Source organism: Diadema antillarum, unplaced genomic scaffold (genome assembly GCF_040938485.1).
Source record: "Diadema antillarum isolate AM-2024a unplaced genomic scaffold, OU_Dant_1.0 scf00000008, whole genome shotgun sequence".
In the NCBI taxonomy this organism is placed as follows: domain Eukaryota; kingdom Metazoa; phylum Echinodermata; class Echinoidea; order Diadematoida; family Diadematidae; genus Diadema; species Diadema antillarum.
In genome coordinates, this window is record NW_027270897.1 from 3,587,584 (window position 1) to 3,612,419 (window position 24,836).

At 41.2% G+C, this 24,836-nt stretch overlaps 1 protein-coding gene across 1 annotated transcript in view; it reads left to right on the forward strand.

Moving 5' to 3' along the window:
- LOC139718016 (uncharacterized) overlaps nt 1-24,836 on the forward strand; it is a 91,746-nt gene that overhangs the window by 64,340 nt on the left and 2,570 nt on the right. The window contains exons 5-14 of the mRNA XM_071629507.1: nt 4,437-4,674; nt 12,349-12,488; nt 13,526-13,736; nt 15,458-15,668; nt 16,447-16,727; nt 18,863-19,372; nt 20,596-20,769; nt 22,543-22,738; nt 23,270-23,386; nt 23,887-23,976. Of these exons, the coding sequence (XP_071485608.1) occupies nt 4,437-4,674; nt 12,349-12,488; nt 13,526-13,736; nt 15,458-15,668; nt 16,447-16,727; nt 18,863-19,372; nt 20,596-20,769; nt 22,543-22,738; nt 23,270-23,386; nt 23,887-23,976 (2,168 nt within the window). The remainder of the gene's footprint in view (nt 1-4,436; nt 4,675-12,348; nt 12,489-13,525; nt 13,737-15,457; nt 15,669-16,446; nt 16,728-18,862; nt 19,373-20,595; nt 20,770-22,542; nt 22,739-23,269; nt 23,387-23,886; nt 23,977-24,836) is intronic.

Sequence of the window (24,836 nt, forward strand, 5' to 3'; positions counted from 1 at the left end):
AGATAGTAAGAAAAAAAAAAATTAAAGGTTGCAGAAAGAGGATTGTTTCTGTAATAGGTAAGACATAGGAGAATGGAAAACATAAAAAAAAAAATCTTGCTGGAAGATGAAGAAGACACATAAACAGGTACAATAAATCTTTGAGGAAAAAGAATTAGTACCAAAAAAGTGTGGAGAAGACTTGAGATTTAGGAATAAAGAAGGAGTGATGTCATGCGGATTTGACATTGTGATGTGGACCTGAATTTTGAAGGGGGAGGTACATTGTGGTTAGTATGGATGAGAAACAAAGGGGGGGGGGGGGGTGGGGGGAGTTTGAGAGGTTGAGTTAAAGGAGGAAGAGGAGAGAAATATGAGGCTAAGCAGACAGGAGAAGAAGATTGGGGGGGGGGGGGGAGGGGCAGACACTTGCCAGTGATTGGTTAATGTTGGGATGCTATCCTCTCACACCAACACATTGTCATGTTTTCCTTCCCTCGGCCAAGATCGTCACGGGGTCATGTAAATGTCAGCGTGCACATAGCTTTGGATTTAGTTTGCCCGTCTCTGCCAGCACATACCGCAGGGACGATGCATCTTTTCCCACAGTTAATGCATTGGGCGTGTGTGTGAGTGTTTGTGTGTGTTTTCTTTGTGTATACAACAATGGAAAGCAATGACACATCTCATTTTTTAACCCTTTCTGTGCCAGGAACTTTGGACAGTGTGTGCAGTGCAATGGGGTTTTTTGGTGCCAATCATCACTCAAAGCACACTGAAGGGTTAAAGATGCCCAGATATAAATAGTTCCAAGAAGTCCCAGAAGTTGAAAGAAGCAGTTACCAATCTTTATTTTTTCTATGCAGTTGGGTGCACTGTGTAATGTTACATTATTTGATGTTGTATTCGTGTATGTGGTGTGGTACCAACCCATTAAACATGAAGTCAGAAATTCCCATACATGATTTTTCCGTACAGAATGCTCTGATCAGTCAAGGTTTTGACAAATGAATTCATTCTTCTTCCCCTAATTAATTTCACACCATAAGCAAGTTGATGAGATTAACATTTTTTATAAAATGGGTTCAAGAATGTAGCCAATAGGAAGCGCTGAAATGAGACACACCTCCTTCCTTTACTTCAGTACAACTGCACTGCCTGTAATCCTATGGTAGATTGCCGATCGTCTGTGCGCGCGGCGGCTCCTTTGATGAATTGCATGCATACGCGTACGCGCTGTCAATCCTGTAAACAACTTCTAGTTCGGGCTGCCGGCCGGCCGGCCTGTCTTCCCTTGTGCATAACATATGTGGCGTACGTACGTATACTGTACTATACGTACACTTTGTACAGTACAGTAGACCAAGCGTTATGGGACCGGACGCGTACATGGAGTCACTTTGAAGAGCAAATCCAACGATTTAGCAGGTTAATTCTCACGCCGTTTTCAGAGTATGTTGTCTAGTAGGCCTATATGAGGAGTATATATCAAGTCTTTAAGGTAAAGGGTGCATATTCTATGTAAAATAAGTAAGTTTTCATGCGGGTGTCCGGAAACCCAACCCCCCATTATACTTATACTGTATGTGCGGGACTTCCGCGAGTGCGACGTGCGTAAAAGTTTGGGACAAACATCTTCGGACGTCTTGACCCACAAAGGTACGTGAAAAACGCTGAAAAATGATGTTAGTTTTCGAATTTTCGACCCATTTTATAAAACAAATGATGCACAGGATTATTTCGTGGCGTTAGTGTAGGCGTAGCTCACTCTCGGGTATTTACAATGTAGTGCAACATGCACTCGGCTTCGCCTCGTGCATGTTTCACAATTGTAAATACCCTCGAGTGCACTACGCCTACACTAACGCACTCTATCCTGTGCATCATTTGTATAACAATGATTTTCTTCTTTCTAAACTGTAAATTTGCACAACTGAATTGAGAAGAACATATGTCCATACTTGTTTGTAAGTTCAGTTATACTCCAGTCACGCATGCCATCTGTCCTGTCAGATAGATCATGTGCCATTACAAAAATAAAGATTTTTTCTCTTTGAGCTAAAGTATAAAGTGAACACTTCCATGACATGCCTTTCATTTTGTGTACAGTAAGTGATCATATCTGTCACTTCCTGCAATATCTACACTTTTCTTGTACGCATATGACAGATCTGGGAACATATGGGTTTGACAGATCTGGGAACATAAAAGAGACATTTTAACAGTCGAGAAAACCATTTTAATGTCCTCAACCTCAATGGGCCATCTATGTTTGACACCCCCACCCCACCAACAAATTGCTTGTGTGTAGAGGGCTATTGTATGCCAGTAAAAGGCATTATAGGTCCTACTACTGGTAGTTTATACAGTCTGTGCATTGATGTGTGCAGATCATACAAATCATGCAAGTATTAGTTTTGTCTGCTCTTTCAAATTATCTTTGAATTGGGAACTGCAAGGTCAATTCAATAATGTACTCAAATTTGTTGAATTGACAACCTTTTTTTTTTCCTTAGGAATTCATAATGACTTATTCAATTTTTCTTGTTCTCGTTGAGTCCCATACAGTTTCAGTCATGCATTTCAGTTTTCATGCATTGCATGTTGCTAAGCTGGGCAAGACTTTGGCAAGCTGTTTAGTTCTCAGGAGCAATCTTGTTCATAGCAGTGTGCCTAAAATCAGAATACAGTGAGTGAGTGGACTCTTGTCAGGGCTTGCGAACAGTGGAATGATTGAATGTTATCACTGTAAATCTAGAGTATTGTGTGGTGTGGAAATTTCCACAAAATTGCATGCTGTGCAGAATTGGGGGGGGGGGGGGGGGGGGGTAAGCCAACCAAGAGAACAACAAATTCTTTGCTTTTGAAATATTGACAAATGAATAGAGATACTCATCCGTAAAATTGTACACAAGTGATCAGGTTTGCTGAAATTGGTCAAGTGTGACGATTCAATCGCTCAAAAGTTTCCACTGTAACAGTACAGTTGCCACATTAAAGCCAGGTATGAATCCGGCTGACCTTGTACAGTTACTGCTATTGTAAACTTCAATTGATAATTTCATGTAAGGCAGGGAATAGGAATGGTGTGGTGTCAGGGCCCTGTTTTATCAAAACGTATGATAAATATAGTAGTATGGTAAATTTTATGAGGCAAGGTTTTTACAATTTGGGATCATTCGATGTAACGTTCATCAGTGCATCAGCGCTACTCTGCATTTCATTGCAGCCAGCTTATCCAGCTTCTGTAAAAGTGAACGTACATCTCTAGTTTTGTCAGTTTGATGGTATTGTTGTGCATTTTTTTCCTGGGCAAACAGTAACTTCAGTTAAATTGCAAAATCGGGAAACTAGGCTCGTCCAACGAGTTACAGTGAAATCAGGTATAAGTCATTTGAAATTGATTATAAGTTTTGTTGCAGAACGGAGACCATGTTATCACCATGAGCTCAGTTTCAAAAAGCATAAAGTATCCACTTGACCAGTTCTAATTGATTGATTGATTCATCCTCTAATGTGGTACATTGCTGTAAAGTGGCCATTGAAAGGTAATTTGAGGATGTTTATGGCAGAAGACCCTGCACTGCGTGTGAAATAAAGCATTGTTCAAAATCTCTTGTGGACATTGCAGAGTGTTCGTGATGACCAAGTAATTATGGGACCAGAGCCTGTAAAAATATCTGTCATGGCTCTTCTGTTTAAAGGCCAAGACAAAGTCAAAAGTCATCATTTGTCAGGAAGCAAAGTGAGGGATGTTTGAATTTTGAGAGATTTTACAGTGCAAAGGGCTTGTGTGTAAGAAAAAAGGAAATCTTCCTAAAATTGCTAAGCACTTGTAATACATTGTTGGTAAAATGGAGATTACTTGTCTCAGATTTCTTTCCTCATCTCATTTAAGGCACATAGAGCTGGATTTAAGAAGTCAATGTTTGATGGCGTGATGATCGCCGCCATCAACATTAAGAAGATCGATAACAAAGTAGATTGCTGGCGGATATTGCATGCACTCTTTTTGCCCAGGTTTAATAGTTGTTTGTGATTCTCTGTACTCTGAGCCACCCAGGAATGATTATTTTCACCATTTTCAACATAACATATGAATCAGTTTTATTTGGATGTTCAGAACATGCCAGTTTCAAAAGCGTTGAAATCAGTGCCACCTATAGTCTGGTCAACTCTCTTCCACTGGCAGTGTAACAAAGGAATGCACACCATGTTCCTACCAGCTGAAACCGAGTTGGTCAAACTCTGTAGCATATCAAGGGCTCTGGTTGAAATTATCCAATGGCTAGCTCTTGAATCCTTTGTCCGTATACCTTTAATAGAATGGTGGGTGTTATATTATGATTGAGTAATCATACGGAAGCTAAAGTATTGAAGTAGGGAGATGTAAATCTTCGTGCCCCAAGAAGTTTATCATGCAATCTTGTTTGGACTACCGTTTTTGATCCCCACAGCCTCAGACGTGGAAGATGCATGTGATCATCGAGAAGACGGCCATGTTTGTCTGCAACCACGGCCCCCAGATGGAGATCATCGTCAAGACGAAGCAGGCCAACAACCCACAGTTTGACTTCATCCAGTTTGACCACTTCCTCAACCCCTACTACAAGCACCTCCTGTCGGCCATCAAGACCAAGAAGTACATTCCCACGGCGCAGAGGGCACCCAGCCAGCCGGAAAAGAAGAAACAAGGTGAGAAACGGTACAACTAAGCACTCCAGTGGGACACCATAGCTCTGTCCAGGCTCTCTGTAGCATCAACTCTCATTTGCAACTACACTAGAACCTCAATTATCTGGCCACGTCGGGACCGGCAGGCGTCTGGATTATAGTTTTGGCCAGATAAGAGAGATAAGCTGAAATACAGTACTTTCTAGCATATCATGCTAGGGGTATAATACATGTTATTACCAATCAATATGATGATTATCTGCATGGCATTATGCTTCATAATTCAGAAAATGATATGGAAATAAAACGAAATACAAGTAACATATTCCTACATGTATTGTTTGATTGATTGACATTGACTGACAATAAGATCAATAGTGTGACTTGTCGAATACTGCCACAGCATTGTATTGTAACCACTGCTGTGCACTCAGTGCCAGTGACAAGAGCGGCACCAGTCTCTGTCATTGTCTCACAAACTGACTTCAACGTTACAGTCCCTCTGCGCTGATTGGAATTTATCCTGTTGTGTATTGACCCGATGTTTGTTTTGAGTGAGATTTGGCACTGAAAATACATGAAAACATGAAAATAAAATGTCAGCCAGTTGACATCCGGATAACAGAAAATTGATGGCCGGTTAATCGAGGCCCTACTGTACTGCCAACTTCACCTACTGTGTTGAATCCAGCAGGACAGGAGAAAATCATTTGAATTATGTGAATTTTGACTGACACAAGCAAATCAACTCATGTTTATGTCCATCACAGGTAAAATTTTTCTTTGACGTAGACAATTTTTTGGCTTGTGCTAGATCAACTTAGGCAAGGTTGACTGTATAAAATTGTATGTTGAGTTTATATGAAGGAGGCCAGGGTGGGGCTAGGTGTTTCTAGGCAGGGATGTTTTCTCATTCAGAACTAGGATTCCCTTTGGGCATTGATGAAAACTCTAGTGGGAAATAAATCACCGACAATTTGCTGAGTAGATTGAGCTATATCTTCTCCATTTGTTAGTACTGTTGGACATGCAGAAAACTAATCTGAAATGTACTAACTTTGTTGATTTAAGCTCTGTGCCAAGCATGAAAATTATGTATTGGAAATTGTTTGACACCTGCTGTTTTGATGCCAAATTTCAGTATCAAATATAGTTTAAAGCTTTTTCAGTGCTCCACACTATGCTTCTGAGGACAGCACTCCTAGGTATTGATAATGGCTTTGTGCCCATTGTGCTCTCCGTTGTTTACATTGGCTCAGCTTCAATGTTTGTGTCCCCAGCGGTCCTGGGTGAGAAACACTCACCGTGCCAGTTTTTCTGTGAACTTTTGACTCTGAAAAAGGTAGAATGACATATTTACTTGTGATTATGCAGAATCGGGTTATCGGGAGCTTCAATGTATCTACTCACCAGTTACCTGCAGAACATGGCACAGGGAAGCCATCCAAAGAAAATCAAAAGTTACGAGGCTTTACTTCAGTGAGCTTATGACCAAAGATAGAACACATGCATGCAAGTATAAGTTACAACCGGAAAAAAAAAATGACTTTGGCGTGACCAACTTTTGCTCAAAGCATTTTTGATTAAATGTATTTCAGGAAGCAAATATGATTGTGCATGCATCCATACCACACAGTGAATTGGAAGCGTGCATATGGTTGTTGGCAAGTCATAGCTGATTTATTTCAGGATCACAAGACAACATAAATGTAAATATGTTTGACATTTTACAAATACAATCAGCCATCTAAGACACGAGTTTACTCAGTGTGATTCAAAGTAGATGTTCATTTTCCGGCACATCCATATCCTTTATCATTTCATAATCATTAGATAATCCGGTATCTCATGCAAAAGTGCATTGGCAGGATGTTTCTTTCTTTTATCCTCTTGATGTTAACTTGTTACATGACTAGCTACATGTAGCTGTTGAGATAATGCAGTGCTGGTAGAAAGGGTCCATATGTACACAAGGACTCTCTGGAAGGCTCTACAACATAACAGTTATCAGACTCCCGAACATGTGCCGGCAGAGCCAATGTGTATAATACGCAAACGACCTTTACACCTTGGAAGCTTTTGTGATTAGGATGAAAGAGAAAGAATGAAATACAAACTTGCAAAAATATTTGGCTGTTATGTTCCCAGGGATTTGATGACATGGCTAAATTGTGTGTGGGAGCCGGTGATAGGCACACCGTCACACACTTCATGTGTGTAAGTGACAAATATAAGGTGTGTGAGTGACAAATATGGGGCGTAAGTGTATGAATTCCTGTCATACTCGAGCTCAGGTTATCACTAATGAATTGCACATAGCGTCTGTGTACATAGCAGCACTGAATTGTTTAACTTTGCTGCGATAATGATTAAGTGATGTGCTTACAAGGTTGTTAATGGATTTGACAGCCCATTGTTAGATAATTATTTCTCACTTGCAAATTAGTAGAAATCTGAGTGTTTTTGCCTAATGCTTTATTATCTGTTAAATTCAGCTGAAAGAGGGATATGTGAGTAAACATATGTCAACTTGTTCCAGTCATCTTTGTGTAAGTTAGAAGCCCTCTATGGAAAACGTCGGAGGAGAATATATGAAACTGAAATGCCACTCCCATGTTTAAAGGTCCTGTTTACCTTTGGGATCAGTGATTTAAAAAATGTTCAAGATATCACTTTTGATGCATATGTGTAGATCAGTTATATCACAAAACATCCTAACATATAAAATTTTTGCAATAAAGTCTAAAATATAAGGAGATATCACTATTTTTTTCATTAAACCATAACTTTAGACGTTTAGTCTGGAAAATTTTTTATTATAACTATTGTTCACATTTTGTATACTGTAAAAGTGGAAATTTTCGCGCATTTCGGGCAACCAGAAATTAGCGCGAAAATAAAAAGCATGCAAATATTTTTGCTTGCCATATGTTCCAGTACTTGATGTCTTGATTCCGAGGAATTGAAAACACACAAAAGTCTTCTAACCGGGCCGAGCGCGAAAAAATAGTCTAGCAAATATATCCACTTTTACAGTATTTAACAATACTTAACATGGATTATACTGTTTTCGAATTTTTACATTGGTTGTGTCTATCCCTAACTTACATTTTAGGACTATTTTGAAGCACTGATGCTGGGTTTTTGATTCATCTGCAAATGGTAAATTATGCCTTTAAAGGTTACCTTTTGAATTGAGTGAAATTAATCGCATTGGTTGGATAACATGAAAAGTCACAAGATTTTAAGAAATTCTTTTAGAGTTTTACTTTTTATGAAATCTCAGTGCTGGTCTTTATTACTTTAAATATATGCACATTCAATGCGATAATGATGCTATATGGCTTTGTGATTCTTATAGCACTTTTGAATTTCCCTTTTTTTAAAACTATCTTTGTTAAAGTCAACTTAAAAGTATTCAATGTGGAGTGGTTTTTCACTTCAAACAGAACTCAACCAAATGAAGCTAGATATTAATGCAAGGAAGATGAACATTGCATGTGACCTCATGTGTGTAAAAATGCTGAAGCACTAAGAGGAAGAAAAGGAAAAGGCATTCAGGGAATACCTGAGTTCCCTTCTGCGAAGTATGTATCAGCACTCAAAAAGCATGCATGCCATCTTTAGATGAGATGTGTTGGAAACAAAGAGGTATCAAAAAAGAAGAAATAAGAGAGTTTAAAACAACAACAACAAACTCAGACAGCTATTGAATGTAATTTAGCATATATTGGCAAGCCAAACATTAGGTATTTGTTTTCTTGCGTCACACTTTTCCAGTACCAAGCACCGAGGTAAAGCGCTGTGCTATAGTCCCAGAGGATCTTGACGATGTAAGGTTTTTGAATGTGGCAGTGGGGAAGAGTTGGGAAATGGCACCATGGCAACACACACTTCAGGAGTGGTTACAACGAGCTGAACAAATAATGAGCTCTGCCACCATATCACATAATTACCCTTCGGACAGGACAATCGACCTTTTAACCATGTGTGAATAAAAATAGCATCGGAGACACAGTATTCAGGTTTATGTACAATCATTTTACTTTTAGAGAGCAAATTTATGTTATGGTATGTAAATATCCACCCTCTTTTCTGCAATGGTTTGTGCTTCGCAGAGTTCACGACAGAGCATGTCATTGCTTATAAGACAGACACACATTTTTTTTTTGTTCTTTTTTTTTTTTTTTACTGGCCAATTGGGAAGAAAAGAAAATGAGAATTTGTTGAGTAATGGACAAAAGCAGTATTGTGGTCTTGTCACAGGCTGGAGTCTTTGTGGTTGACTGAATCAGTCATGACTGATTTTCAGAGCGTATTACAATGTTTTCATTCTTTTTTTTTTTTAACTGTGAAATGTGAGGGGCAAAAAGAGGACCCTTTGAGCTCATAATGAATGTAATACCCATTTAACGATCAACATTCAAGGGATGAATAGATTTTAAAAAACGGATACTTGAGTACTGTTGTTTTTTTGCTGCCAACTTGTACTACTCTCATTGCACACTGTTTTCAGATGATGTGTGGTTGCATTTGGGAATTTTTTTAGAAAGAGGTCTACTGCCTGTGAAGGGCAGACACTGTTTACAAAGTGGGCATCAAGCCAGAAAGAGAGAGAGTAGGATAATGGAAAGTTTGGTTGTTGAAAGGGTGTCCTCAGACAGAGCAGTCGAGGACAAGTGTGGAGATAGAGGGACGTATCAAGCAGTCGCTTTTTAGACCCACAGTGTTTGCATTCAGCCCAAGTCCGTCATGCCCGTCAAACATGCCGTGACATAATATTTACCCAGTGGTAATGAGAGGCAGGCAGTGTGTCCGATTGAGGCGGGGCTCACACGGATGGCCTCGGTTGGCCAGTCTCCTCTCTGGTTTTGCAATACAACCTCCCCTCAACACACCCCCTACCACTACCAGCACTACTGGCAGGAGTGGCTAGTGGGGCCAACTCTCTCTAGAACTAAGGAAATGTGACGGTGCTAACAAAGGAAGTAAGGGAAAATTTCCTCTCCAGATGAGGTATTTGGAGTGAACATGACATCTTAAACAAACCAGGGCCCGGTTTCATAAAGCTGTTCGTAAAGTTACAAAGAACTTACGAGCGACTGGTGATCAGTTCTGATGTGCTATACTTATCAGAATTTCCATAATTCAGCACAAGAACTGATCACCAGTCGCTCGTAAGTCACTCGTAACTTTACGAGCAGCGTTATGAAACACCCCCCAGATACTGTTTTATATCAAACATTTTTTTCTCTCTCTCTCCCTCTTTTTTTTGTCCCCGCCGAACGAGTTCGAGCAGGGGACTATGAAACGGGCTCCGTACGTGTGTGTGTCCGTCTGTCCGTCCGTCCGTGCGTCCGTGTGTGATCAAAATGTTCAAAATGCTACTCCTTCGCCATTTCTAACCCGATTTTGATTTACATGAGAGCTTTGAAACTTCTATACAGAATTTCAGTTGTGACCTTTGACCTTGACCTTTGACCTATATTGTACATTTTGCTTCAAAATGCTACTCCTTCGCCATTTCTAACCCGATTTTGATTCCGTTTGCTTTATATGATGGCACTAGGTGAGGGCTTCAAAACTTCTACACAGAATTTTGACCTTTGACTTCTTTGACCTTTGACCTTGATTTTTGACCTATATTGTACATTGCCTACAAAATGCTACTCCTTCGCCATTTCTAACCCGATTTCGATTCCGTTTGCTTTATGTGATGGCACTACGTGAGGGCTTCAAAACTGCTATACAGAATTTTGACCTTTGACTTCTTTGACCTTTGACCTTGATTTTTGACCTATATTGTACATTTTGCTACAAAATGCTACTCCTTCGCCATTTGTAACCCGATTTCAATTCCGTTTGCTTTAAGTGATGGCACTAGGTGAGGGCTTCAAAACTTCTACACAGAATTTTGAATGTGATGGCACTAGGTGAGGGCTTCAAAACTTCTACATAGAATTTTGACCTTTGACTTCTTTGACCTTTGACCTTGATCTTTTTACCTATATTGTACATTTTGCTACTAAATGCTACTTCCGGCGGGGACATATATTACGCACCGCGTAATTTTTACTTTTTTTTTCCAGTAGCAATCACTCCGTTTATGAAAGCAAATAGTGGCTGAGACAAAATCTGAATGTGGGAATGACTAACCCTGGGCTTTTGGATCTGGTCATGTATGGGCCCAAGTTTAGAGTCAAATGCTAGAGAGCAAGAAGACCAGGTGCACCTGTTTATGCTGAACGGAGAACTTGCTGTTTTCTAAAACAAAATCAAACAAAACAAAACAAAATGAAAACTGAAATTATTTTCATTTTAAACAAACAAAACAAAGCAGAAAGCTGAAAATGTCTGTCTTGGGAGGAGGAATTCCTTGAAGTTTGATTCACCCATGGTTGTCACCTGTCTTTTCTCTTTACTCTCGGCACACACTGACTCTTACTTTGAGAGGAAATCACTTCATTGTCACATCCAAGCTTATACAGTTAAAGGGATGGTTTAGTTCTGGTTGAGAATGGGGATTTCGGTTGTAAATTTTTGTGAGATAATTGGGAACCACTTATATGAAATATTAACCCTAAAGGGGCCGGGCTTTTTTTGGCTATGCTCAGACCGGGGTGGGGGATGGATTCCGCCCCCCCCCTGAGATCTCGGCCATCGGTGGTGCAATTGCGATGAAAATTTGCATGCGTGAGACCCACGTCATAATCTACAAGATTGTGTCATAAGATTTTTTGACACAATCAATTTCTAATTTAAATTAATTAATTATGCAAATTAAGCTCAAGATGATATTTTAGCCTAATTAAAAGCATTGAGAGTCTAATTTTTGATCTGGAAATCTGTTTTAGCATATTCAACAATTGTACATCACAAAAACTTCCAAAACTCATTTATTCTTATGTATTTTATTGTTTTCAGAATTTCTTATGTATTTTTTGTTTTTCAACTTTTGTTTTTTCTTTGTTTTTTCATTGGAAATTGTCACTGACCACTTTTCTACCATAATTAGCACAAAATTAATCAATGAAAGTGATTAATTGTAAAAATAATCAGGTTTTTATGACTTTCATGACAGAACACTGTTTTCCATAGGAAATGTACACAAAATCACAAAATTGTGCCCGTTTTAGGGCAATATTCCGTTACAAAAATGGGCGTGGCTTCGCAAAAGTATGCGCGGACGTTGCAAATTTGGTCTCAAAAGTTGCGCGAGACTTAAACGAAGAAAGTCAAGAAGCCTCGCAACGAGGCCTTCTCGTGTTACAGATTTATAGTGCGAAAGAGCAGCCCAAAGTTTATTTGATGAAAATTTGTTTTTGGCTGAGATATCCAAAACAAAGCGATCCTAATAAAAGGTGGGACCGATCTTTTATTAGAACCACTTTGTTTCACTTTGTTTTTTGGATATCTCAGCCATTGCAAAACCAATTTTCATCAAATAAACTTTGAATTACACTTAAAATCATGATCTTTAGTATTCTGATTTTCTCACAAGCAGTTAAAACCTGAATCCTCATCTCAGCCAGACCTATGCCATCCTTTAAGTTGCAAAGAAAACCAAACAAACAAACCATACAAAATGTTGCTTTGAAAGAGCAGGCCATACTTTATCAATACACCATGTACATCCTGACAATTAGATGGATAGCAAAATGAACTGAACTGTTGTTGTTTGTTTGTTTTTCAAAGGGGAAATCAACAGCAGGAGAAGCAGCAACAGCAACAGTGTACAGAGCGATGATGATGAGGACGACATGGAGGGAAGTGGTTATCTCCATCCCAGCCTCTTCGCCCCACCCAGACCAAAGCCTGCTGCAGCCCAAGTGCAGGTAATAGTCAGCTGCCGCCGAACAATCATCCAAGTAGGGATGGCGGTAGGACTTGTGGCTTTCTTCTTTTTTTTTTTTGCTTTTAAGTTATTCTGTCTGGCTCCAAATCTATTTAATGCCTCCGCAGTCTTGTAGGCGTGTGAATGTAGACCACATACACATGATGATAAGCTCCCTGAAGTAGATAACATGTATGGGTTCGATCCGAGGGGTGATTAACATGCAACATGAAGGAATGGCCTTATGCATGCAGACTCTTGGAAGGGGTAATCGTGGATATCAAAGGTCACATTAATGATTCCAGGTCTACATGTGCCTCACAAATTGTGGTCATAAATGTCATGAAGATAACCTTCAAAAGCTTTGCAAGAAGAAAAAAAAATACCTGGTAGCTTGGTGATAAGCTAAGCTACACTAAGCCTGATGTTAGAAGTGCAATTCCACTCTGTCTGTAAGTTAACTCAAATGATTTCTGAAACACCAGGTGTGTAATGGGTAGTTACAGATACGTTTGTGAATTGCAGCTGATTGACAGATTGTTCTTCATTGATGTAAAAAGTACCCAGTTATTCAGTGTTTTAGGAGCTGTAGTCATGATTAAGAAAAAAAAGAGAGAAATCATTGCATATTAAAGGTACTCTGATTTGACATTCAATAATTTGAATGATTTTTCAAGTTTTGCAGGTTTTTTAAGAATGTTGAAATTGGTGGTAACCATATCAAACAGAAAATTACCTTGGTAGATATGATGATTATTTCACAGCCTCACAAGTCTCCAGTTGACCTATACAAGGTTGACTGCAAAGTTTTATGGTTGTGGAAAAAAGGAAATTCTATATTTACAAGGGTTTTAAGGGTGACTTGTAACCCTGATACTGCAGATGTACCCATGAAATACTTAGAGATGGGTGTAGTATTAGGGTTCGTTGGTGAACTTGTATCCCATACTACTGTATATATACCAGTACCCATTGTAGCAGTGGTAGTTGCTGTCTTGTTACTGACTTTTCCTCTTGGGTCGTCCTCTTGTTTGGCAGCCCCACCCCCCTTCTGGGCCTCTCCAACCTGACCACATTCCGCCCCCTGTTGGGCCAATCCAGGGGGAACTGTTCTTGATGGACCCTCAGCAGCAGCAGCAACAACAGCTGGTGGGCTACTACGCAGGGCCGCCGGTGACCACTACTGCACCTTTCCACCTGCCTCCCCTCTTGGTCCCGCCCCCACCACCCCCAGACCACTCCAACTCAGGTATGCTCATAGAACTGTGCCAGCATGTCTTTTCAATAGTGGCCAGAAATGCCCATTGGATTGTGATAGTGTGTTCCTTTAGTAACCTTTCAATAGTCTTTTTTTAACACAGTGTTTTTGTCAACAATTTTCTCTCTGTAATCATCCTCAGTATTTTCCACTTGTTAGGATGTCAGAGGCAAAGTTATTTGCTTTTCTTGCGTATGCCCCCCCCCCCAGGTTTTAAGAGAGCAAAGATGTAGTATGAAAGACAAAATAAACAGTGCAATATTGTAGCAGGATGAATGTTTGTATCTGCATAGTATTTCATAGGTTTCTTTTCTGTCTGATAAAAACATAGTTCTCATGTGGCTGCAGAAAATGTCAACTTATGCTCTAAAACCTACACATTTATATGTAGATGTGTGTGAAAAAAAAAGCTGTGATAACACAATTCCAGTTGGGTAACAACGAAAATGCAAAATATTAGCTAAAATGGTTTGCCGACAGTAATGCAATCTCAGAGTATGTCCGATCATGGTTGCTATGTTTTGTCTTTTAATTGATTATAAGTCGTGCCGCAGCAGTATCCATTGATCTTCTGCACTGGAGTGCATCGCATCCAGCTTTTTGGAAAATGCTGCTGCTAGGGCATGATTGATTATCACGTAACGTTCTACCTTCCCACTACTGAACTTAAAGGGGGCTTTGGGAATAAAAGTTGTATGCATGTGATTAAAATTATTTCACACTGTTTTTTTTACTCCAAAATAACTCATTATCTTGGCAAATCACATCAGCCAGACAAGTTTCTTAGTATACCCTTTCGATGTATGGAAAGCAAATTCCAAATGGTGAAAGATGAATTTTGAGCTCTTTGTAGAATTAGGTTTTACCTTTAACCTGCTCAACCCCACCATCTCAGAATGCCATTTGCATTGCCGACAGAGATATTACCAGTGGTAATGAGAGACTTTATGCTTAGAGAATGATTCAACGGTGTAACCAGGTGCTCTTGTTTGGAAGAGTCTCGGGAGGGGATAAAAATATTAGAGGAAGACAATGGAGCCAGATAAGTATTAAATGCAGAACATTTGTATCATGTAATCTTACTGAGCCCAAAATTTGGGGAGGAAAAGAAAAGTACATGCATGGACCACCCTTTACAGGAAAGGACGTGGCACATGTAAACTGTAACGTTTCATGTTGGTGCGGGGATTTAATCTGGAGTATTACCTGTTTGCCACACAAATAGCACAGCTTGAGTAGAGCAGAAAGTGGAAAACTTATATTCATCTTCAGTGATTTGAACAACACTTTGCCATCACGACACGCTGCTCTTGTCTGTATTAAAGGTTTGACGTAACTAGTTTCACAAGTGGTCAAGAGTTCTTTGGGCATTTGCTTGAGTGGCACTATGACTTGTCCGGAATGCCATCTTGGAAATGATGTACAAATTATGTATGTTCCTTGGTACACACATTTACATTCCAAACTCCTGGTGTTTAAGTCTACTCCTTAATGTATTTGTGAGTGCAGAGAGCTATTTGACTGTGCAGTGAACTGTCCCAATACCATGTCTTTCATTCTTTGTTGTCAGTGGTATTTTTCCAGGGTGAGGGATGTATCATGCTCTGTACTAGAAATTTACTCCTCCAAGCTCTGATGACTATTAGACGCCCAATCAGTGACCAGGCAATTCCTTTATTTGTATCCATGTGTGTTTGTTTCTACTGCTCCAGCAGGCAACCCTGTTCCAATCAGTCACACACTTGGGCCCCCACCGCCAGGCTACCTGGCCGCAGAGCCCTTACCTGGACCAGTGCTACCCCCGCACCATCCTGCCTTAGTCCCACCCATTCACGAGGGACAGCCCCTGCCCCTCACGGCTCCATCTTCCATGCTTGGACCCCCGCTGATCAGCCAGGAAATGCCACCTGCGGCTGATGAAAGGTGAGCTGCCTTATCCTCGCTTTGCAGAAGTGCCACAAGTAGACACTTGCGGATGTGGAAGGAAAATGTAACAAGGTCTTGTTCCAGTCCACAACTTAAGTCAATATTGACTCTGGAAAGCTGGAAGGTCATAACTCTGTACAGCAAAGCATGCTGCTCGTACATATATATATAACATGTGACATATAGCCCTTGGCTTGCTTGCTACACAACACACTTGTGGTAAAGCAATGTAGCATGGAGGAAAATGAAGATTGATAATGGCATGATATGATTACCTCAAGGTTAGGCGGTGGAAAAGAAACTTAATTGTTCCATGAATTCCTTCTGTTGAGTGACAAAAAGCATCTTTCCTGTTGATAGAAATCAAAATCTTTGTTGACATTGCTTCATTATGGCATTGCAATTAAGGGACGTGACATAAAAGTGGAGCCTTTTGCATGTTGAATTTTGTTGCACTGGGATCAGGAAGTTAATGCCAATTCCCTATGTTGTGATGGACAAGAGTGGTTCTGTAAAAAAGAAAAAAAAAAGATGTGGTGTTTTATTTTTTGCAGTATAGAGTAAAATTTGTAAATCTGAAATTTGAACTGACCAATGAAATGTTTAAGTTGACTAAAAGTTATGTGTAGTAATACCGGTCACAGTGTAACTTGACTTTAACTTTGCAGAAGCAGTCTAACAAACTTTAAATGTATCATTGAGTGTTGGCTTTAGCATGAAATGGCGTCAGAACTCATTGGCTGTCCAATCCTCCGTCACATTTTTCGTCTGGCAGTGCAATCGGGACCCAGCGTCCCCCCATCGTTCCGCCCCCTCCCGACATCCAGCCAATCATCGACAAGCTGGCCAAGTACGTGGCCAAGAACGGGGAGGAGTTTGAGGCCAGCGTGCGGGACAAGCACGACCCCCGCTTTGAGTTCCTGGTGCCCTGGCACAACTACAACGCCTACTACCTCGCCAAGAAGGACATGTTTCTTCAGGAGTTTCGCCAGCGGGAGGAGGGAGCAGATGCGGCCGACGCTGAGAACAGGAATGCTGCTGAAAAGCAGAAGAAAGGTTGGGGGAAAATCTGCTCAGTTACATCACAGTAGAATTATCACATTTTCCTCCTTACTGTACTTCGTACTTCATTCTCCATACAAAGTGTGATAGCAAATATATGACCTCGCTACAAATTCATTTCAGTTCACCACTTTTGGTCCATATGATGTTTTATCATTTTCTTTTTAGCTCACCTGAGCCGAAGGCTCAAGTGAGCTATTGCGATCGCTCTTCGTCCGGCGTCCGTCGTGCGTCGTCCGTCGTGCGTCGTCCGTCGTCCGTCGTGCGTAAACTTTTTACATTTTCATCTTCTTCTTGAGAACCCCATGACCGATTTTCACCAAACTTGGCAGGTAGCATCCCTAGGGGGATAGGATCTCAATTTGTTCAAATGGGCACCATGGCCCACCTGGGGGGCCCCAGGGGGGCCCAAACACCCTAAAATCAAGGAATCTTTAAAAATCTTCTTCTCTAGAACCAGAAGTGATAGGGCTTAATTGATACGTTGAGTAAGTACATTGATGACTGTAGTTTCAAGTTTGTTCATGGGGGAATCAGGGGTGCCCCCCTTGGGACCCAGGGGAGGGGGGTGGGGAGGGGTCCTAATGGGGCCTAAATTGTACATTTTCATCTTCACTTTGAGATCGCCATGTCTGATTTTCACCAAACTTGGTAGGTAGCATCCCTAGGGGGATAGGATCTCAATTTGTTCAAATGGGCACCATTGCCCACCTGGGGGGTCCCTAGGGGGCCAAACCCCCTAAACTTAAGGAACCTTTAAAAATCTTCTCTAGAACCAGAAGTGATAGGGCTTAGATGATACTCTGAGTAAGTACATTGATGACTGTAGTTTCAAGTTTGTTCATGGGGGAATCAGGGGTGCCCCCCTTGGGACCCAGGGGAGGGGGTGGGGAGGGGTCCTAATGTGGCCTAAATTGTACATTTTCATCTTCACTTTGAGATCCCCATGTCTGATTTTCACCAAACTTGGTAGGTAGCATCCCTAGGGGGATAGGATCTCAATTTGTTCAAATGGGCTCCATTGCCCACCTGGGGGGTCCCTAGGGGGCCAAACCCCCTAAAATTAAGGAACCTTTAAAAATCTTCTCTAGAACCAGAAGTGATATGGCTTAGATGATACTATGAGTTAGTACATTGATGACTGTAGTTTCAAGTTTGTTCATGGGGTTGGCGGAATCAGGAGTGCCCCCCCCCCCCCCTTAGGACCCAGGAGAGGGCTGGGGAGAAGTCCTACAATACAGTTGTAATGGAGCCTGAATTGTACATGTTCATCTTCTTCTTGAAAACCTCAAGATGAATTTTGACCAAACTTAGCAGGTAGCATCCCTAGGGGGATAGAATCTCAATTTCTTCAAATGGGCACCATGTCCCTCTTGGGGGGGGGGGGGGGGGGGGGGGGGGGAACTAGGGGGCCCACCCCCCCCCCCCCCACATTAAGGAATATGTAAAATCTTCTGCTCTAGAACCAGAAATGATAAAGCAAAGTTAATACCATGAGTTTGTACATTGATGACTTTAGTTCCAAGTTTGTTAATTGCAGATTCAGATCCAGGACTGCCTGCCCCCCCCCCCCCCCCCCCCGAGTTGAGGGGGGGGGGGGGAGGGATCCATATGCAGACCTAAAGTTTCCAGTGTTCTCAGGTAAGAGTGTGCAAGAATGCATGGAAGGAAATTGCGATACTCAGGTGAGCGCGTGACCCGCGGGTCTCTTGTTTTTTGTGTTGTAATTTTTGTGATAAATAGTGAATGCGAGAAGCAGCGTGTGATTTCAATAATCAGAATGCACAGTCTGGATACACGCTGCATGCGTGAGTCATGAAGACACTGAAGCTGCATACTGTTGTATACATAGTTATTAGTTGTTGGCTTGTAAGTGATACTGTAAATGTATGACTGCACTGGAAAATTCATATTGGAGTAAATTGATATTTGTTGTTGGGAATGCACAGAATATTCTGACCTCATGGGATTTGAAATGCTATTATAGGGAGGTTAAGAATCCCCTGACTTTATCTAGAGACCTATAACATCCCTCAGTATCATTCAAACACTCAAGATGGAACATTCTAGACATTTCTCTCTGTGCCAGTTCTCATCTGCATCATGTGGCTGACTTTATTTCTCCCCAGTGCCTGTGAGGTTTCCCATTAAGCCAAAGAGAGCAGAGGAGCGGACCCTAGAGAGACGGAGCGCCCTTCCACTGGAGAGCAGCAGTGACTCCGAGGAAGAGGGCGAAGGGGATGAATCTACCTCAGGAAGCCATCGACGCACCACAGCCCGTGCAGGGGACTTTCCAGCAGGGGCACAGCGGGGATTCCCCCCTGAGATGCAGAGGGGATTTCCCCCTGAGCTGCAGAGGGGATTTCCCCCCAGGCAACAAATGGACTGGCCCATGGAGGAGGGCAGGGTGGGGGGAGGTGGGGAGGGGAGAGAATGGACTGCCATGGGGCAGGAGGGGGGCATGGATCCGTCGTACATCAGGGCCATGGAGGCTCAGGGGAGACTCGGCGTCCAGCAATTCATGGGGGAAGAGGACGCCACACAAAGCAGACGGTGCGGCAGTGCTTACAGCGAGGATCAGGGAAACGGCAGTGAGGGCAGATTTGCAGATGACGGCAGGGAATCTACAAGGACTGCTGGTAAGTCTTCCTCGACGTTTCATCTTCCTCACTGCAAAAATGTCACTCATTCTGCGTGGTCTCATGAGGAATGTGATTATTTTTAGGGAAACTGCTTGTGTCATGTTAAGGATGATAGTTTCCATATCCACGATATCTTAAAAATACACATTAGTTTTTACCCAAATTTAAGTGAAATCTGTGGTTGAAATTGTATTAATGTTTAAAATGTAAAGTGTAGTTTGATGGAGACAGAATGGTGACATGATCGAGAGTGCCCAACTGAATTCTTTGTTGTATCTGCTACGAAATGGCCCGGGGTTCCAATGCCAGTTTCTTAAACTTGCAGTGACATGTGGCTTGTAACACTGTATCATGGTGTATATTATATGCCCATATGTAAATGGTGCAAGACTGTCTAATCCAAGTGTATTTAATGGTTGTAACTTCGCAATGATGGAGTGATCTCATCCTTGTCGTTGCCACTCATTCTGGTCCGTGGTCCTTGCCAAATTTTTATGCCAACATTTTTCTATAAAACCTCAAGATTCAATAAGACGGCGCAAACTTTTGCAGTGCACTGAATCAATCGTGGAAATCCTTCCTCTCTTCCTCTTTCCTTTGCATTTGATGTTGCCCCACCCTCATTGTTCTGTCTTCTGTCCTCCTCTTCCTTTCTACTGTTACATCCCTGCTCCTTGTCTCTCCCTCACCTTTGTTCCCTTTGTGCACCATCCATTTACCCTTCACTTTACCCTTTACATTACCCCTTCTCTTCATCCCTACCTTCCTTTGCCCTCACCTTGTCCCCATCGCTACCCTTTACCCTTTATTTCTCCCTCCCATCTCGTTCACCTTTCCCCTCCCTCTGCACCTGCCTTACCACCTTGCACCTCCCTGTTCTCCTTTGCATTGCTTTTAAATTTCCCCCTCTTTACATATCTCCTTCCTCTTTCCATGACCTTTCTGTCACCCCTCTCCCTTCATCTGGCCTTTCCCCTATCCCACCCCCTCCCCTATCTTTCTTTCTACCTTACCCACTGCTCTTCCCGTTTTTACTCTTTATCTATTCTTATGCCCCTCCAAACCCTGGCCCTTCCACCCGTTGCTTTTTCTCTTTACCCCTTCCTCTCCTTTCTATCACACCTATCCACCCCCATGCCCCTGCCCCTCCCCTCCCCTCCCCTACCCTACCCTACCTCTCCCCTACCCTACCCTACCTTACCCTACCATGGTGGTCCCAGGGAGCCAACCTCGTCTGGAGGACCGGCTGGCAGCGGCTGCCAGGAAGAAGCTGGCTAGCGCCTCTCAGGAGCGCAGCCTGCAGGTGGAGAGGCGCAAGAAGCTGGCCCTCTTCCTCAATCAGGTGAAGGATCGGCCGCAGGCGGCTGCAGCAGCTCAAGAGAGTGGAGTGACAGGTACGTCCATCTCACTGCACTAGTCTGTCCTACATCCACACTTACCTAAATATTTATTGCACTAACATAGATGGTAACTGTGACTTCTTTACCAAAAAAAAAAAAAAGAAAAGAAAGAAAAATGAAAAAAAGAAAGAAATCTGCAGGTTTGATTGAAAGTACCCTCAAATTGTATTAATGTCTATTGAAGGAAAGCTAAAAATATTGTTTTTAAACCAATGATACTCCTTTTCAGCTCTCAAAATACTGCAAAGGTTTCAATACAAAGTTGGCTTCCCGGACACTAAACATCACAATCTTCTAACCAGAATTTTGTCTGATCATAGCACTGAGATAACTGTCTGTGGATCAAGGTTTGATGGCTCCAAGTTCTCTGCTTCTGAAATGGCTGCATAAAGAGTGGAATTTTTCGGTCTTATCTTTGACTGTAAATCCTGGCCTTATGAGATCTTTCCAAATCATATTTGGGATTCAACCTTCCATTGTTTGTGATTTGCCAAATTTAATTTGATTTTGTCAGATATTTCTCCATATTCTAAGATTTTTAGCATGTTAGTATCTTCTTAAATGGATCCTTCCGAAGATTAATCACTTTTTCCAGATATTACATCAGTTTGCACTATAATCATGAAATGTCAGACTTAACCTTGATCTCTTGACTTTAAATGCATTCATTCTATTCAGACCACTATAACAACCAACCCCTAAAAAGAAAAAAAAAGAAAAGAAGTTTCAAATTTGTAAAACATCTTAAGGACATAGCTGGAGAAAGTAAGATATCAGAATTCAATTTCTCTACATTTTTTTTTAATTATTTTTTTTTTCTAGTTTGTTTCTAACCAAATCATTTGTTTGGCAGATTTCTGGACTTAAATGTCTAGCAGACTAATGTGGTATTGGGCCATAAACTTAGCTTAGTTGTGTAAGAAACATGCAAGGCAGTGTATTGACTGCGTGGAAGAATCATGGCACATTTTCATTTGGATTTACCAGCAGCAAGAGCAGACAATTGCAAGAAATGAAATGACCCGTGGAAGACAGGAAAAGAGAATGGGAAAGAGAAAGGAAAGGGAAGGAAACTTTGCTTTTGATATTAAGGGTGGGGGGGGGGGGGGGGTCACAAACTCATGCTCCAAGAGAGCCCTCCTTCTCTCTCCCATTGTTTATATGTAGGGCAGGGGTTACACTCCTTTTCATGCCATGATGTGGTCAGGTCTTTCGTAGTTGTAATCTCTACATACTTCGCATAGGGCCTGCATAGTTAAAAGCGAAGTAAATGTAAATGTCACAGGATTATTAGCCCAACATGCATATTATGAATTCTAAGCTGTTATGTTTGCGGTCAGTTGTGAAATGAAGAGAAAGTAGCTCCTGTGAAATGTGTGTATATATATGTGTATATGTGTTTGTTTGTTTGTGTATACGTATGTTTTTTCCCAAAAAAACTTAGTGTATGCCCTCAGATCTCTTTCATATGCTGTTAAGATTTGAAGTAAGATTTATGAAGCAAAATTTTGATTTTTTTTTTTTAAATTCGTTTTTTTGTGTGTGTGCAATAGATGTTATGAAAATATGTCACTGTTGTCATGTGAAACAATATGACAGTATGTGTGTACTTTGTGTATTCTTTAAGATCCTGGTTTTTCTAAGATTCAGATCCTATTGTTAATGAGCAGACTATAGCTAAATTGGGGTGTATTTCATTGAATTATGGCTTGCTTTGTTTTGAGTCCTGCTTTCAGACTTGATAATCTCACTGACATTTTTTGACAGACTCTGAGCGAGATGAGTTTGAGAGAGGCAGGCTGCTGGGAAGACCAAGGTCACCGCAGGTGTCAAACCGAGGCGAGCAGGCTCAGAGTGCTGGTGTATCGCGTAGCGCCATGTACGGCGACAGCCGTGGCGGCAAGAGGGTGCCCCCAGTGCCCAAGTCTTACCAGACAGCAGTCAATCGAGGGGTGGTAGAGAGGTGAGGGTTGACCAGCTCGGTGTATATCTCTACACATGATGTGTACTAGTCTTTAAACAAGAATGTAGGAGATAAGTGCTTTCTATTACTGTGGTACAGTCTGTAATGTGGACATTTTCAAAAATGTTGTGCTCTACTAAACTTGCCCCCAGAATGACAGCATGCAAATGTTTAAAAAAAATGTTATTATGATGTTATGACGGACTAATCTTGTCTGCAGACTTGAAAACAAGTTAAGGTCACCGAAGTAAATTGGATGAAAGCATTCATATGAGTATAATTTACCAGCCACAATTGTTACTGTAGCGTGGTAATATAGTTTGAAAGGAAGGAAAAAATGAATATCAGAATTTTTGCTACATTCAGAGAGGATTAAAGGTCAGTCAACTAAGTCAAAGGTCTGGATGAATGAACTGTGTAAATAACAGGTCATACTAAGTCGTGATTGGTGGAGAAGGCTGAGGCCTTTGCACGCATGTGTAGATGAAAAGTTTGTGAGATATCAGTTTGGCTCTTTGTGTCATTGTGCAGACGTAGGAAGAGACGCTCAAGATCTCGCTCACCGTCGCCAAGGAGATCCAGAAAGATGTCCCCTGCTCCCATCTCCACCATTGTCCCCAGCACCTCAGCAATAATGGGCAGAGCAAGGTGAGCTTGCCAGATTCACTCTCTTGCAGAAGATTGATGGATACTGCTATGGCATGATTTGTAATCCATTATAAAACATTATGTACCAACAAAGTTCAGATGATGGTCTCAGAGTGCAACACTGTTGCCATGCCTAAAGTGTATTATCCAGCTGAAATCATTTTATCGTCGTTATTTCACACACTTAATATGCCTATGTGTCCATTTCAGAGCAAAAATTAACAGTTTCTGTGGGGCGCATAGAAACTACATTTTACCTTTGATAATACTACTAGTTCACTTTAAGATCTGTGTGATCAGGAGAGAACAGGACATTTATTCTTTTATATGTGTTATTATGTCTTATTTTTTTATTTATTTATTTATTTATTTATTTTTTTTGAAGCTTTGATGAAAAGGGCAAAACCTAATGCTTGCTGTTTTGGATGTCATTTCCTGAAATGCAAATTACTTAAAAATGTATTTTGTTTTCCTGAATTTGCTGACACCTGGCTGTGTAGCTCTGCCTCACCCCCTATGATGGAGGTATACCAGGAGAGGGAGATGTCTGTCTCATCACCAAGCAGTGAGCCAGGAGTAAGGCTCGGAAGGTGAGCTCCAAAGCAAATATCTTCTCTTGTCACAGACTATGTCTCCCTTTGTCGTCAGACCCCTTTTTTGCTTTTCATGCTTTTTTTATCTCATATATGGGTCATACTTGTTTTATGGAAAACTGTGGTACAGTGATTTAAGCTGTATTTGCCATGTAATTAGAAGGTTATTATTTTTGTGAATTTTGTGAGTCTGGTGCTATTCGTGAATTTAACAGTACAAGAAAATATTAATTCTGATTCTGACATAAAAGTGATGTGCATGCGTACATGTATGCAGCACACAGTGCTTTTCCTAGACTTGGTGAGAAATGGAGTATGAATACAAACTGAGTTGGCTGCATGGTCTTTGTGGTTTGATATGATTAATGGTCCAGTTTACCTTTGGGACCAGTGATTTGAAAATTTTTCAAGATATCACATTTGATGCCTATGTGTAGGTCTGTTGTATCACAAAACATCCTACCATATAAAATTTTCGCAATAAAGCCTAAAATATAAGGAGATATCAGTATTTTTATGCCTCCGCCACGAAGTGGTGCCGGAGGCATTATGTTTTTGGGTTGTCCATCCGTACGTCCATCCGCATTCGTTTACGCGATAACTTGAGAAATATTGACTGGAATTTTACCAAACTTGGTCCAAGTATAAAGTATGATGGGGCAATTACTTAATTAGATTTTGCGTGAAATCGGGCAAAGGTCAAAGGTCAAGGTCAAATCATGAAATTGTATCCGTTTACGCGATAACTCAAGACTGGATCGAGCAAATTTCACCAAACTTTGTCCGAGGATGATGTATGATGGGACAATTACATGATTAGTTTTTTAGTGAAATTGGACGAGGTCAAAGGTCAAAGA